General features: G+C 42.5%; 1 protein-coding gene across 3 annotated transcripts in view; it reads left to right on the top strand.

Moving 5' to 3' along the window:
* The window catches only part of LOC142582840 (solute carrier family 22 member 15-like), a 66,513-nt gene that overhangs the window by 20,733 nt on the left and 29,784 nt on the right, over positions 1 to 15,996 (top strand). For 2 of the 3 annotated variants that reach the window (XM_075692914.1, XM_075692912.1), the window contains exons 2-3: positions 7,565 to 7,812; positions 9,335 to 9,762. In XM_075692914.1, coding sequence (XP_075549029.1) covers positions 7,565 to 7,812; positions 9,335 to 9,762 — 676 coding nt within the window. Of the gene's footprint in view, positions 1 to 6,978; positions 7,282 to 7,564; positions 7,813 to 9,334; positions 9,763 to 15,996 lie in introns of those variants that run through there. The other variant, XM_075692913.1, reaches the window with a different exon arrangement.

Genomic DNA, 15,996 nt, shown 5'->3' on the forward strand with positions numbered 1-15,996 from the left:
GTTTCCAGCCAAGAAATATCTGTAAAAGGGTCATAAACTGGAAAACTGGTCTAGAAGAACATGCAGTTGTGGCTGAGCAAGAAAGGAAATTGTTCTTATTTCCAAACAAGGGCTCACATACAGTACCAGGAATTGGCCAAGAATCAGGCAATATCATAAGTGTGAGAGAAGAACAAAAAATGTGGAGATAAGAAGAAACGTATAATAAACTTGGAGATAAAATATTTTAATAGCAAGAAATAAAACGAAGAAGAATAACACATAATTTTTTAAATTTAATAAGGTAATCTTTTTGTGTCCTTGACAAAGCTATCAATTGTAATACAGTCGTTCCTGTGGCTGAATCCCAGTGAAGATGTTCCAAGGGATAGAATGGCTCGCGAAGTTAATGATAGCCCAAATCGGCGAAACGGAACTTTTAAATGTTTTCGTTGCTTTGAAAACTGGTGGCAGGATAGGACAAGCTAGGTTCCATCGGTGCAGATACATTATAAAGATAACAAAAAAAGGGACAAAGCCAGACCAGACCAGTGTAAATGAAACTTTAACGGTGGAATACGACAGCGTAGTTTTCTAAGAGAAACTTCAAAGTGTGTTGAGGGCCACCGATTATCATTCTCTGAATAACACAGATGGAAGCCAGAAGGAGATGTGGCGGTGGATTATACGTAATTGGAGATATTGAGAAGGTTATGTACCTATAGATCGGCTTTAGCCGACGTATAAGTCCGCTTTAGCTGTCTTTCTTGTGTTCGTTGTTTTGCGCTAAACAAAGTAAGTATGCACATCTACCGATGCAGCAAAAACATGCGATGTCATCGGCGTATACGTTCACGTGCACATTCCATTGCAAAGGAACAGTACTTAAGAAAACTTTAAACAGCAATGGCGATAGGACTTATCTTTGGTGTAGAACTCTTGACTGTTTATACGTTAAGGAAGACAATCCACATTGAGAGCAGTAAAATTCCCTGCTGTTTGAAAATGCATACACCCACGCGGCAAAATCATTTCGCAGACTTGCATTCTGAAGCGCAGTTATTAGGCTCACATGCTCTACACTGTCATACGCCTCAGTGATATCCAAAGTAGTTAAGGCTGCATATTTTTTCTGACATCAAGCTAGTTGAATAAGGCTTTCTAGGTTGACATGGGCACACCAAATCGGTTACACCAAATCGAGTACCCACGTCTGAAGCCAACTTAACATGGGCTCAAAATCATGTTATCTGTTAGCCAATTATATATGCGGTCGTCTAAGATTCTTTCGATGAGTTTTACTAGGTTAAATGTAACAGATATTGGCCTAATGTTATCTAATAGATAACTGGCACCTTGGTTTTTTATGAATAGTATTACTTTTGCAAGTCTCCGTTCCGGAGAAATCCACGGATTTTTAATAAAATGGATTACCATGGTAAGCAATGCGTGACGCGATATCTTTAAAAAATGTTTTTATTACTGGTGTAGTAAGGCCATCGGTACCTGGCACTCAATCGGGCAGATGGCTTACTACATTTGTCAGTTCCGAAACTTCTTCAAAGCCTTCACCATGGGTAGGCGACGTAGCGTGCTAGGGCAAAATAGACTTAAAGCGACTTCTAGACCTTTAGCATATATCCTCCGGTAATTTGGCCAATTTTCAGGGCGTTGGAAGCACAAAGTCGACGTTTATTTGTTGCCGGAATTACCTTTTTTAATTCTCATAAATCGAAAAAGTGTTTTGCTGTTGGTGGCCTTTGAAAGATAGTCGAAGTGCTTACAAGCAAAGTTGTCTTTCGCATTTGCATCTGCTCTTTCAGATGTTGCTGCCGCGAACTTATTGTCTCTCCAATTGCTAGGACACTGGAAGTAGATATTGTAACATTGCTTCTCTTACCCTGTAATTCCGTGAGCAGTCCGTGATCCACCAAGGGTTAGAAGACCCACTTTTAGTGGCGTGCGCAGTGAACTGAGGCTTCCTTACAGAATCTTTTAAGACAGAAAATAAATTGTGGTATTTTCTTCATTATCCCAAAGCCATGCGTAAGACCTTTTCAAGTGTGCTGTAATTAATGAAAGTATATGAATGCGTAGTAACTTGAGTCAATACAAGCTCAAAAAATGTAGGAAGATGGTTACTGCTCGTGCCCCAGTTTATAGCAGACCATGTGTAGATACGCAAATTAAAGCTCGTGAAAGTAAGATCTATCGCTGAAAGAGATCGACAACAAGCAAATGTGGCTGCCCTTTCGTTAGCGAATGGTAAATTACTGCTAGCAGCCCGATTCCCCAAACGCTTACCTCTCGAATCGGTCTCAAAACCCCAAGAAGCATGATGGGAGTTAAAGACCCCGGTAAAGAGTATTTCTTTTCTACAGGACGTAATTACTTAATAAAGAACACTAGTTCTCTGAATACCTGCATTCCGACCGCGAAGACGAGGCAGCTTCTTCTTCTCTCGCAACTTTTTCTCCTTCTTCGTTGTCCTTGCGCTTGCCTTTTTTCTAGGGGTGTCCAAATATTCACAATTTCGAACGTGAATTAATTAGTCTTCGTTATTCGAGTCGAGTTCCATTCAAGAATTATTTATACGAAAGATTTGCATATTTTTGTGTCTTTGGCGAAACAGTACGGCATGAGAATGATGGCTTGTTTCTACCGGTTGAAATAGAAGTGCTAAGACCGCCTGAAATGCGTGTTGTTAATGCATATCCCGTGAAAATATGAAATATGAAATCACCACGCACTACTATCTGTCAAGACGGGTATTCCCCCTCCCGCACCCCGCCTTATGCAGGGCGCGGGCGGTTACCCTTCGACATTTACAAGCCCGTGCCTACCCTAACCTCGCGGTTCTTCATGCCATATACCCTGAAAGATATCCCAGCGCGGACTGCCCTGCCTGTGGACTAAGGGCAACATTGGACCATGTGTTGTGGGAGTGTGAAGCCATCGGCTCCTCCTTCAGCGAGGATAGGTGGGCTGCGCTCTTGGGCAGCCCCGAACTCAACGACCAAACCCTGGCCGTCCAGAGTGCCCGCGATCGGGCCGTCAAGCTCGGCTTGGCGGTCCCTACATGGGACTATAGCCGTGTGGCGCGGGGTCTCCCCTGCGTCTTTTCTGGACCGAAATAAAGTTACTTCACTCACTCACTCAATACCGAAAGGCACGACTTTCTAATGTGTCGCGTAGAGAATCGCTTTCTTTACTTCTTTCTTTCTTTCATGATATCTTGCAATTATTTACGTCATCATTAATGTATCTTTCCTGACTTCCTGCAGATTTCTTTAATCGATTTAGGCAAAATATCCTTATGTGAAGTTCACTTTGTTCGCAATGAAGGTGTGCGTTCTCTAATTCAGTATTCAGTATTCAATTTAGTATTCAAAGCCAATTTATATATATATATATATATATATATATATATATATATATATATATATATATATATATATATATATATATATATATATATATATATATATATATTACTCGTCTATATATTTTTACTTCTGCCATCTCCTTCCCCACTTAGACTAGTGAACCATCCTGGAAAGTAAATCGCCTATTTCTTCGTTCATTCAGTTAGGTGTTCCTCAGGAGAAGATTTCGCAGCTTCATGTCGGTATTCCCTTGAAGGTCCGTAATCGGTATCACGTCAAGCCTGTTCCCAGGAACATGCATCCGGAGCGAAATGTGGGTAGAAGAAAGGCCATGGGGGCTTGCCTGCTGAGACTCATTCGTGATGAGAATCAGAAGGTTGGCTTCGTCGATGCTTCTTTTAACGAGGAGAGGATGGTGTTTACCATAGTTGTCGTGGACAATGAGGGCAGTGTCGTTAACGCTGCTACCGTTCGGACTGATAGGCCTGAGGTCGCGGAGCAAGCGGCTATTGCGCTCGCCCTGGTTGACAGGCGCAAGCCTTTTGTATATAGCGATTCAAAGTCGGCCGTTAGGGCCTTTGATAGGGGCTCGGTGGCTAAGGTTGCTCTTAAAATTATGCAGACATGTGAGATCTCTCAACACTACTTATGTTGGTTCCCTGCTCACCTTGGGATGATCGAGGGAGCCCCTCCGAATCTCAATGAGTCCGCTCATGAGGCAGCGCGTGATCTTACCCTCCGCTCTGCCCTGCGCAACGGCGTGGTGGTACTACCCGAGAACAGAGACATACATTGCTCATACATTAAAATCACGAAGTATTACCCTCTTAATCGCAGGGTTTACAGTTTGCCGCATCCTAAACTAAACAGGGCTCAGGCACTTACATTACGCTTACTACAGACTGCTACTTATCCTTGCCCATGAAGAATGAACATGTTTTGTCCGGAGACGTATACAGAGCCTTATTGCCAAGATTGTGGTGCTTTAGCCACGCTCGAACACATGCTCTGGTCTTACGAAAGAATTGAAAACTCGGCGGTCAAGGATGCGTCCAGGTGGGAGGCTGCACTTCGCAGCCTGGACCTGGATGAACAATTCTGGGCTGTCCAGCAGGCTCACGACGTAGCCGTGAGGCTTGGCCTTCCGGTCCCAACGTGGGAGCGGCCCGCTTAGTGGTTAATTATCACTACTTGCAGGACCAAATAAAGTTTTCCTTCCTTCCTACACACAACCACCAAATGTAAACTTAAACCAAAACAAAGCTTTCTTTTACATTTTTTTTAAGGAAGAAATGAGGATGTTTACTTGAAGAATTTGTATGGGAAGAGGGAGCGGGGGACAGCGTTAATCATTGACCTATTCGATTCAAAAATAAAACAAATTACAGGACGGCCCCAACAAAGCATGATAGATTCAGACAAAACAATAGTCATCTCTGATGGGCGACAACCTCCATATGCGGCGAACAGTGCACGGTGAAAAACTGTTGGCAGTCAATGAAAGAATGGCTCATTGTCTTTGAGGCATTTCAATTTCTGCGCTAGTGCGAATGAGATAAAGAAAAAAAGAAGCCGAGTGCGGATAAATGTAGACTAAGAGCGCGATAGGAAAAGCGTATACTAGAGTAGCTTGACTGCTGCGGGACAAAGAACAAAGACCTAATCGCCCGTGACAACGGAGGCACAAGGTTAGAATTTCGGAGAACGCGCTATTATCTATAGGTTTTCTAAACGGGGCCATTTGTGAAACCTATCCGCTTTTGTGTGCGCTAGGAAAAGAACGACCGCTTCGACAGTATAGTAGTGACGAGGTTGCGAAGGAGTCGTCCACTTCTTTGATCTTACACCAGTGCCTTGAGACAACCGAGGAAGGCGAACTTCGCGGACAGGTTTTGAACAAAAAACGAGAAATGGGCCACGGCCAACTCAATTGGTTTCTTTGAGAGAATTGTGCTACAAAATCGCGGACAGAGCCTTTGACAATTAAAGCATAAGTAAGGGGTGAATATGATTCCCTAAACTTCAGTAGACCAGTTAGAAGGCCCTGTGCTGCTGTGGTCTCTCTCTCTCTTTCTCTCTCTCTCTCTCTCTCTCTCTCTCTGTGCGTGTGTGTGTTTTTTTTCTCCCACGTACTCAAATTTGATCTTACATTCTGATGAAAGAGGCATGTTCGCTTACGGAGAGCCACTTGCTGTAGGTCGAAACTGGCAAGCTAGAAATGTGCCAAAATTTTTAAAACAATTTAACAAAAAACGAAGACAATCAAACAAACATTTGCAAACTGAAAATAAAAAAAAGAATTACACATTTGAGGGTGCTATTATGTGCCTATAGCCAACTACACTCTTCAAACGGTTGCACCCTTTGGGGTGTATATTTATCCCACAACGATACACTACATGTGTTGTTGTGGGACAAAATAAGGGCCCCAAAGGGTGCAGTTTCTTTCAAGAGTGTACACTCTAAAAAAAGCTTACACCCATTGGGTTGTATATCTGCCACACAACAATAATCGTCATCTACCTTGCTTGCGTTTCCTTTCTTAATTGAAAACGCCGCGCCCGCTACTTTCTTGTCGGCAATGCTATGTGATGCTGATAACGCGCATGCCGTTCATTACTGGGAAGTACCGGGCTCGCAGCGTTAAAGAAAGGAAATGCGGACAAGACAGATTAGGTTTATTGTTGTGTGTCAAGATACGACTCAAAGGATGTAAACTTTTCTTAGAGTGTATAGCTCACTCTACGAAATGCAGTAGAACGAGAAACCACTACGGCTTCTGCCATGATTTTGTGCAATCAGCTGTCGAAAATTCAACTAACACACTGTGCTACATTCAAGCTGTAAAATGCGGAGCAGTAGGGGGAAGGCGTGTGTTGTAGTTGGCTGCAAAAATAGTGGCTGACATTTAAAGGAATGGAATGATTAATCTGTGGGGCTGCGTTCGGCTGTCTGTTCTTTCCTCAAATACATGGCACATACCCACTATGGTGGATCAGTCGAGAACCGGGACCCATGAATGAAAACAATAATAATACATACAAAAAGTCAAAGCAAGGCACGCGCCCTGACTACTTCTCTGTCACCTGTTTTCCATATATATATATATATATATATATATATATATATATATATATATATATATATATATATATATATATATATATTCATACCGTGAACTTCAGTTGCTTACAGGACCATGTAAATTCGTGCACAACATTCAAACGGTTCAAATTTTCTTTCTTTTTTTTTTTATGACGTGAACTTTCGCACGCCTTTTGTCCAAAACGGTGTATCCTGTCTATATATGCCTTGTACTGTTATAAATCTCACGCTTTTGGAAGCCATGAGAAAATAACGTATAACATTTTTTTTTTTTTTTTTTTTGCAACTCTTTCAAGACGTGCATATTTGGCCTGGAAGCGATAACCCGCGATTCCCGCAGAAAAACAGAGCAAACACGTTGAAAGACAGCCGACAAGTTCTGCGAGGCCACATCTATTCTTAAGCAAACCCCCTTATCCAGATAACATTACAAGTGTTGTCAGACCGTTACAGATTGTAAGAGTACGCGCAACCGTGGACGGTGAAATCAGCAGTTATCAGACGTGTATCGCTGGCGGCACGAGCGCTCTTCCAAGCGAGAGCGGAAGCGCGTTGTGACGCCGGCGCCTAGAGCCTAGAGCGTGTAGAGTGTTGCTAGCTTCGCAACTGACCGTGTTAACCCAGCCAACCACCGACCCCGCGCTGAGGAATCGGAGACAGCCGACGTGCAGCTCTGCAGCTGGACGTAGTTGGTTCTTTATTCTATGTGGACGTGTTAACGCTTGAGACGCGCATACGACATGCGCATCTAATTAGCGTTGTTTTCTTGCCCGATACAGTTTCACCACACGTTTTGAATCAAGCATGGCAAGTGCGTCGCTGTGTCATCGCAGCTAAGTTTCCCTCCCGTGTGCTCACATGCGCCTGACGCTCGCACCTGGAAAACATGCCTATGCCGCGGCGAGTCGTTTTCTTGTGTTGACTGTCACTCACATTACGGTTGCGTCGCTGCGCCTTGACACGACACCGAAGCAACCGAAGTGTGGTGTGGTAGTACAGAGGAACCTTGAATAGCGACGACTTTATAGTCTGTTTTGTCAGGTTTCACTGGTTGCATTGAAGCGTTGTTGCTGCGAACATATCGCTTTGTGCAGGCAGAATGGATGTCGACCAAGTGTTTCACATAGTTGGCGAAGTCGGGCCACAGCAGATCCTCTACTTTGTCTACACTGCTATCCTCGGCGGGTTGTTTGTCAGCGGGGAGATGCTGCAAATTGTGTTCACCGGCGCGGCGCCGGAGTTTCAGTGCTGGAATGGCTCAACACCTTCATCGTTGGGCTGCGTGAACGACCGATGCGAGCATCCGCACTACACGTCGAGGTTTACGTCAATAGCCACCGAGGTAAGCTAGCTTGGCGCGACGCGTAGTTTCATTGTCATTGTCAGTGCCGCATAAGAACTTCTTTACGTCTTAGGTATGTCAGTGTAGAACGACTCAATTTATTTTCGGTTCACTGACGGTACGAGTTTTTTCGGTCGTGTGTTCATTTTTGAGCTACCGAATTTATATGATTTATCTTTCTCGACTGTTCATGCCATCCTTTATCACCGTCCGCAGTTTTTGAAAACAAAACTTTGTCTCTGTTGACTAGTTTCCGTTGATAACCTGCAGTATGTCAGCACAATGAACTCTCACTTGAATGAGCTTCAAGGGACCCAAAGAAAAATTCACTTATCTGAAAGTTCACTTAACTGAATATTCAGTAGAATATGGAACAGCATAGGGCGCAGCAGACATCGAGTCAAAAGTGTGAAATGCAATATACGGAGTTGTGTACATCAATATATACAAAGTGCGTAGCAGTTACGTTGCAACCTATCGCATTTTGAAAAACAGGAAAAAAATTAATTGTCATTTGCACTGGTTCTCCTAAAGTGCACAAAGTGACAAAGCTGTGCAGAGAGTCTATGTTTTTGTGCACTTCCTCTGGCACAGCTTGTTGCTGAAACACGGAAGTCTCGCACCTTTCCAAGGCATCCTACAGCCACAGCCAGAGTTACAGGATTTGAATCTGCCTCTGCCATTGCATCTTCCTCATCGCACTATTCTTTGGAATGGACACTGGAAACAATTTCCAGATCTGTTAGTTCAGCACAGGTAACGAGCTGACTGTCACACTGCACATAGTCTTCAAACGAAGTGTTGCTGTCAACATCCAGCTCGTGGCAGACCTCTGTCCAAATCCCGGAGCCAATCATCTCACTGTACTGTTTCTCTTGCATGCTTTCACCACACAGGGGGGAATGGCAGGATTTATGCCAGCAGTTTCTAACTGTAGCCATTGTTGCTGTTATGCCGCTGTAGGGGCGATTTGGGGGCGGTGGGCATCGGCTAAGCCAGCACTGCAGGGCACAAAACAATGTTAAACTGATTTCAGAAATGAGCCCAGGTCCACTGTCAAGTTCGTTCAACTGAAATATTTGCTATTCAGAAATTTGTTTAACTGAACGATTTTTGTGTAGAATACATAAATAAACTGCCGGGGCTTTTCTAAAAGTCCCGGCAGTTTTTATTAAATATTCATTCAACCAACGTTCGTACAACTGAAACTTTACTTTATTGGAACTGCACATCTCGAGCAAACTCTTGTAAATTTAAGTTCACTTATAAAAGAATACAATAATGATTTTTGATTCTTTGATGTATATTTTCTTTTCTCATACATAAGTGCGCCATTTATTGCAGCTCAGCCTATGTGCATTGGTGTCATTGCATCAAAAGATGATGTGCAGTGTGATCTTCCACTTTTTATTCACATGCAAATACCATTCAACTTGTTAGTTTAAGAAACAGGACCTGACAGCTTCGATAACATGGACACCAGCAGGGCATTTATTAACGAACTACATTTTTCTTCTTCCAGTGGAATCTCATCTGCCATGATGCATACTTCGTGAAGATGGTGCAAGCAGTCTTCATGTCCGGCGTTATGTCTGGTGCCTATGTGTTTGGCTTCATCTCTGACCAGTATGGACGACGTCGTACGCTACCATTCGCTGCCATCGCCATGTCAGTCATGACATTCTTTGGGGCGTTTGCCCCAAGCCTGGCACTACATGCCATCTGCCGCTTCTTTGCTGGCATGACCACGGCTGCTGTAGCGCTCGTTACATTCGTGCTCATGACAGAACTTGTTGGGCCATCCAAGCGGGCACTGCTGGGCACACTATTCCCATGTGTCTTTGCTTTGGGCATTGGACTGCATGCTGCACTCGCCTATTTCATTCCCGACTGGCGCCACTACTCCATTGCCACAGCACTCCTGAGTGCTCTCTTCGTACCCCTTGCACTGTGAGTGTTTATTTTCTTGTAGGTATCTGTCAAAGTGTATGCTTCGGCTTGTTTATCAAGCACAACATTGACAGAAAGAGGATGATACTGATCCGGTGCTTCGAGCCATATTCAGCTTAAGAATCTTGTCAAATCAAAACTCTTTTGGAACAAGGTGTCTGTTCCTTTCTGATGAAGTTGTGGCTAATATAGCATAAGGATGGCAACATTGAAGGGCGGAGAAGTCAGTAGGATAAGTCCACTGATAACCTATGTGGTGAATAATTGCATTGTCTATAGGGATATTGCCATTAACAAGCTTTTGTCTTTGCTATCAAGCAGCCCTTATTTCCATAAGCCCTTTCAGCATCACTAATTTGCAGGCATGATTCTGGGTTTCTGTCCTGCCATGCTCCTTTTGTCAGGTTGGAATATGAGGCCCATGGCTAGGCAGATTTGCCATTATCCATGCCATTTTTTTTCATTTCTGCACAATCAAACATAAACCATGTGTTCATTTCATAATATCTAAGAAAAAAAAAACAATGCTGCGGGTGTGTCACCTCAAAAAAAAAAAAAAAAAAGAAAGCCTGACACTGACAGGGTTTTCTGAAATACATATCTTGCTTCTAAACAGAAACAAATAGAAGTAGAAACATTGTCAAGGACACAAGCAACACTTCCAACGAATTTTTCTAAGGTATTGACCCATTAATAAGTAACTAGGCACGCATGCATGGAGGACCAATCACAACTGCTAGTACATCCAGCAGACAAAGAATCTTGTACCATATTGATATAGAAGAAGCAGCATATCACTTATCCTTCGCTTCTATTTATTATCATGTCATTATGTAGCACTTAAGTTATAATTGCTTCAGCAAGTAGCAATTGGGGCAAGGTGCTTTCTCCTGAAGCCCATTTTGCTAACACTGAGTTGCTAAGAAAATTGTTAAAAATAACGTGTTTTCTTACCTAGTCCTTCATTGGCTAGTTGGAGGATGTGGATAAATTAGTTTTGGGACTTATATGCTATTTCCTATCGTGCTGACAATATTTTTGTCTTCGTGCTACAGAGTATATCCTACAAAACTTACTTGAGCAATCTATACAACACAGAAATTTACAGGAAAATGGAGACTTGAAGTGATGAGCAGTAGTCAAACAAGCAATTCCGCTGAAGCCAACATTTTGGCAAGAGGGCTTGTCTTAATTGCATTTGCTGCCCTGACAAAGAAAAGTCCCGTTGTTGAAACGTTGACTTCAGTGACATTCCTTGTTCAGCTGCTTCTCATTGCTTAGAGCAAACTATGGTGCTAGTGTCTATGGAAGATTGCAAGTACGGTGGTTCACCCAGCATTAGAATGATTGGCAGAACATGAATCTGTTCAGAGATCACCCTTCCGGCTTCAAACAGTTTTGTCACTGCATATTTATCATTCTCTTCAAAACACAGCCTTTTAAATTTAGAGATTCGCAACTATTATGCATGTGCACAGAAATTTATGGTGTTTGTGTGTTTAGAAAAATATTATTTCTTGGAAATTTAGAATAATAAAGCACAATAAACAACTTCACAAGAACATCGGAAGGCAGCAGCACAATGACAATACGAGTCCTTGTACTACCTATTAGTCCCGCGGTAGCTTAATGATCGTAGCGACAGAGTTCCTCTGTTAACTTTTGTAGAAATTTCTATGCATCGTTGATCGTATGGACAACAAGAAATAGAAGCAGGCTCAGTGGCTGTCACATTCCGTTGATGAGCATGATGTGGTGCTGTTTTGGGATGCAACAACCCCACCAATGCTCTGAAAACTTTCATGCCCAAATACTTAATTTGATTTTCTTGGAAGTGCAAGAAGACTACCCTCTACGTAATTGCGTTAATGGAGCACAGTTTGGACGACAATGCACACTTGACAGTGTCATTATAAACTCACTCAGGAACACATAAAACTGACTGTAACAACGTGTGCAGATGGTTCTAATTTCATTGATTTGTGCAGTTGACATCCGTTAGTTCAATCCTGATGGGACCAACGAAACTTTAAGAAAAAGGCAGAAAAAAGGACCAAAACCAAGTTGATTCACTTGGCAGTATTTGCCTTTCAAGTTAGCTTCGCTGCAATGCAGTGTTTTGTAGTGAAGCATACCAAGTGGAGGGGAAAAGGTGCCATTGTTATAGACATAGCACGTGTTCCCGAATTAACACACTCGCATTCGCCGTCTCCGGTCACAGTACAAGCACTGAGACGCCTAATAAGTTTACTGGCACACCTTCAGAGTTTTAGATAGACCCTCGCTCTTTTGTTGGGTTTAGATGTCTAACCATTTTTTTTTTTTTCATCTTATCACCTTTCTTTTCGCTAGCTTTCCCACAACACAGATGAATATTCTACATTTCTTAATGCACGGCGCGTGCACACGCGTATAAGTAAAAAATGCATGCTAGATCTCGTTAACAGTCTCGTATACGAGACACGCATGGTGGGCGACAAAGGCTCAAATCACCACAGTAATGTTATAAATACCTCTGAATAGCTGCCAGTATACTTATTGGACATCTTGGTGCTCAGTTGTTAAGGAATGCATACTATGTCCCGTGACAGTAGGCCGTTTCCATTCTTGGGATGCTTCACCGGAATAAATTGTGCATGCTTCACCATACTGCAGCAAAGCTGATTAGTAAAGTTTGAATTATCCGGCAAAGGCCACTTTTCAGATCGAGGTAACGGAAGTTTGGGCCCATAGTATGAGCGCTGGCCGATACCTTTGGACGGTCAAATTAACTGAAAATTTTTATGAACCAGAGTCGAATTAGTGGAAGCCTACTGTATTTGGAATGAACTCCTAGTTACTGAAGCAGGGGTGGCACTTCAGATGACAAGGAGAGCTTTTAGGGCAAAAGGCCAACTCAAGTTGAATAAGCTGATGTGCCTGCCAATAATTGTTTGTCCAAGTTAAATGTGACAAAATGTTTTCTGAGAAAAACTGGTATCATGTAGTAGTCAAGCAGCAGCATAATAGTTTTGCCAAGCTGTCTTCCTTCTTGCAACACATTTTTCTGGCCATCCTTCCGTGCACTTTTCATTAGGATAGGGGCTTGCAGAATGTGGCAAGCTTACAGTTTGTGGGCACTCCAAATGACCGCTGCATAGAAGTGCACATGCTGCTGGCTATTCCTTCCATGTAAGCACACCAGTCTCATTCATGGTGGATTAGGGGAATTAGCCTTTGAAGGCCTAACTTACTGTGTCATGATAAATGTCCTTTTTACCTATTCCACATGGAAGGGTGATACAAAGTAGCAGTCTTGTTATGAAGCCTTGAAAACTGTTACAAGGACTCATTGTCACTTGCTTAAGGGTATTAATATGAATGTGGCCTCAGATAATGTGTGAAGTAGAGTTGACCAGACGTTTACAGGTCCATCGAAAATACTCATCATCATTATCATCAGCCCATGTTATGTCCACTGCAGGACGAAGGCTTCTCCCTGCGATCGCCAATTACCCTTGTCCTGCACCAACTAATTCCAACTAACGCCCGCAAATTTCCTAATTTCATCACCCCACCTAGCCTTCTGCCATCCTCGACTGCTCTTCCCTTCTCTTGGTACCCATTCTGTAACCCTAATGGTCCAACAGTTATTTTACCTGCGTATTACATGACCTGCCCAGCTCCATTTTTTTCTCATAATGTCAATACGAATATTGGTTGTACCCGTTTGCTCTCTGATCCAAACCGCTCTCTTTCCGTCTCTTAACGTTATGCCTAGTAATCTTCGTTCCATCACTCTTTGCATGGTATTGAACTTGTTCTCAAGCTTCTTTGTCAATCTCCAAGTCTCTGCCCCATATGTCAGCACTGGTAAAATGCACTGATTGTACACCTTCCTTTTCAATGATAATGGTAAGCTTCCAGTGAGGAGCTGACAGTGTCTGCCATTTGCGATCCAACCCGTTTTTATTCTTCTATGAATTTGTTCTCATGATCAGGGTTCCCTGTGATTAATTGACCTAGGTAAACATACTCCTTCTCAGATTCTAGAGTCTGGCGGCAATCCTGAGCTCTTGTTCCCTTGCCCAGCTAGTGATCACTATCTTTGTCTTCTGCATATTAATCTTCAACCCCACTCTAGGGGTTGAATTCTTCTATTAAGGTCTTCAATAATTTGCTGTAACTCATTTGCAGTGTTGCCGAATAGAACGTCATCTGCAAACTGAAGATTGCTGAGATATTCGTCGTCGATCCTTACTCCTAAGCCTTCCCAGTTTAATAGCTTGAATACTTCTTCTAAGCGCGCAGTGAATAGCATTGGAGAGATTGTGTCCCGCTGTCTGACCCCTTTCTTTATTGGTGTCTTCCTGCTTTTCTTGTGTAGAATTAAGGTAGCTGTGGAATCGCTGTAGATATTTTCCATGATATTTACCTAAGCGGTCTGGACTCCTTGATTACGTAGTGCCTTTATGACTGCTGGTATCCCTACTGAATCAAATACCTTTTCATAATCTATGAAAGCCATATAGAGAGGCTGATTGTACTCTGCGGATTTCTCAATTACCTGATTAATGACATGGATGTGATCCATTGTACAGTACCCCTTCCTGAAGCCAGTGTGTTCCCTTGGTTGGCTAAAATCCAGTGTTGCCCTTATTCCATTGCAAATTACCTTGGTGAATATTTTATATGATACTGGGAGTAAGCTAATGGGCCTATAATTTTTCAATTCTTTAACGTCTCCCTTTTTGTGGGTTAGTATAATGTTTGCATTCTTCCAGTTTTCTGGGACCCTTGAAGTTGATAGACACTTTGTATAGATAGCTGCCAGTTTTCCAAACATTGACTCCTCCATCTTTGATTAAATTTACTGTTATTCCATCTTCTCCTGCTGCCTTTCCCCATTTCATGTCTTGCAAGGCCCTTCTGACCTCATTGCTAGTTATAGGAGCAGTTTCTGTATCCTGTTCATTACTGCTTCGAATGGAGGTATCCTGACTCCTCTGGGTACTGGACAAGTCAGTATAGAATTCTTCTGCTGCTTTTACTATACATTCGAGATTGCTGACCATATTACTCTGCTTATCTTTCAGTTCATACATCTTGGTTTGTCCTATGCCAAGTTTTCTTCTCACTGATTTCAGGCTATGTCCATTTTTTACGGCTTCTTCAGTCTTTCTCGCATTATAATTTCGAATATCCCTTGTTTTCGCCTTGTTGATCAGTTTTAACAGCTCCAGGAATTCCATCTTATCTCTTGAGTTTATCACCAAATAAAGTTGATTAAGCAAGTTCTCGCATACTTGTAAAAGGTACAAGAGGAAACTCCATTTTGACACATGGAACATGGTCATGACGGTAGTTGAACAATTATACCTCTGCACTTGAAAGTTTGAAGGTCAAATTGCTGGCAACAGCAGAACTCAGGTCGACGCGGTTAGTAAAGCTTCCGCTTTAAAATCATTCTGAACCACACCTACGTAGGCCCTCTGCGTAACGCAGAGGCATTACTGAATTAATTGAATTCCTCAAAGTAGGATGCATCTGAAAAATTTTAAAGTACGACCTAAACACCACCTACAGACAGGATAGGGTCGAATTGTAATTTGAATATACCAGAAAACAATTCTGTTACGCAGAAACTCGAACACAAACCCCTTTTCCAGTGTTTCTACCCTTCGTAGAGCAGCATGGCCTGCTCAGTTCCTTGCAACAGCACCATCCAGATGGCACTTGCCTCCATGTATCTGCAAGAAAGCTGCTGTTGCTGGGAGGCGTGACAAGCAGTCGGGGATCTTTGATTGCTATCGCGTTCCTCTCTTAAAGGTGAAGCTTAAGTGTGCTCCACATTTTTATCTGAATTGACTCTTTGTCCACATAGGTGGAAGTGCTGATGGAAGCATGTGCCTGTGCTATCTAATCAACAAAGTAGTTTTTCAGAAGCGTAACCCCCCAGTTGACAATAAGAACTGGCTTTAAAACATGTTGTGCAACTGGCATTTTGTTGGGTCTGAGGAGGTTACACACCACTCTGTAATATAGTATATAGTAGTAAGACTTTGAAAAACCCTTATAAACATTGCAATAACTCCACATCAGGTGCAAACTCATACACCACATTTGTCCGCTTGAGATCCTTCACAGGTTCAATTTGCAGATCTGTTTTTGATTCATAGTTATGAATTTAAAGAACTTGTACTTCATTTTTTTTTTTTCTTTCATGTATATCTGTAATAAAAGATTTGAGGCCCT

This window comes from Dermacentor variabilis, chromosome 5 (genome assembly GCF_050947875.1).
Source record: "Dermacentor variabilis isolate Ectoservices chromosome 5, ASM5094787v1, whole genome shotgun sequence".
NCBI lineage: Eukaryota > Metazoa > Arthropoda > Arachnida > Ixodida > Ixodidae > Dermacentor > Dermacentor variabilis.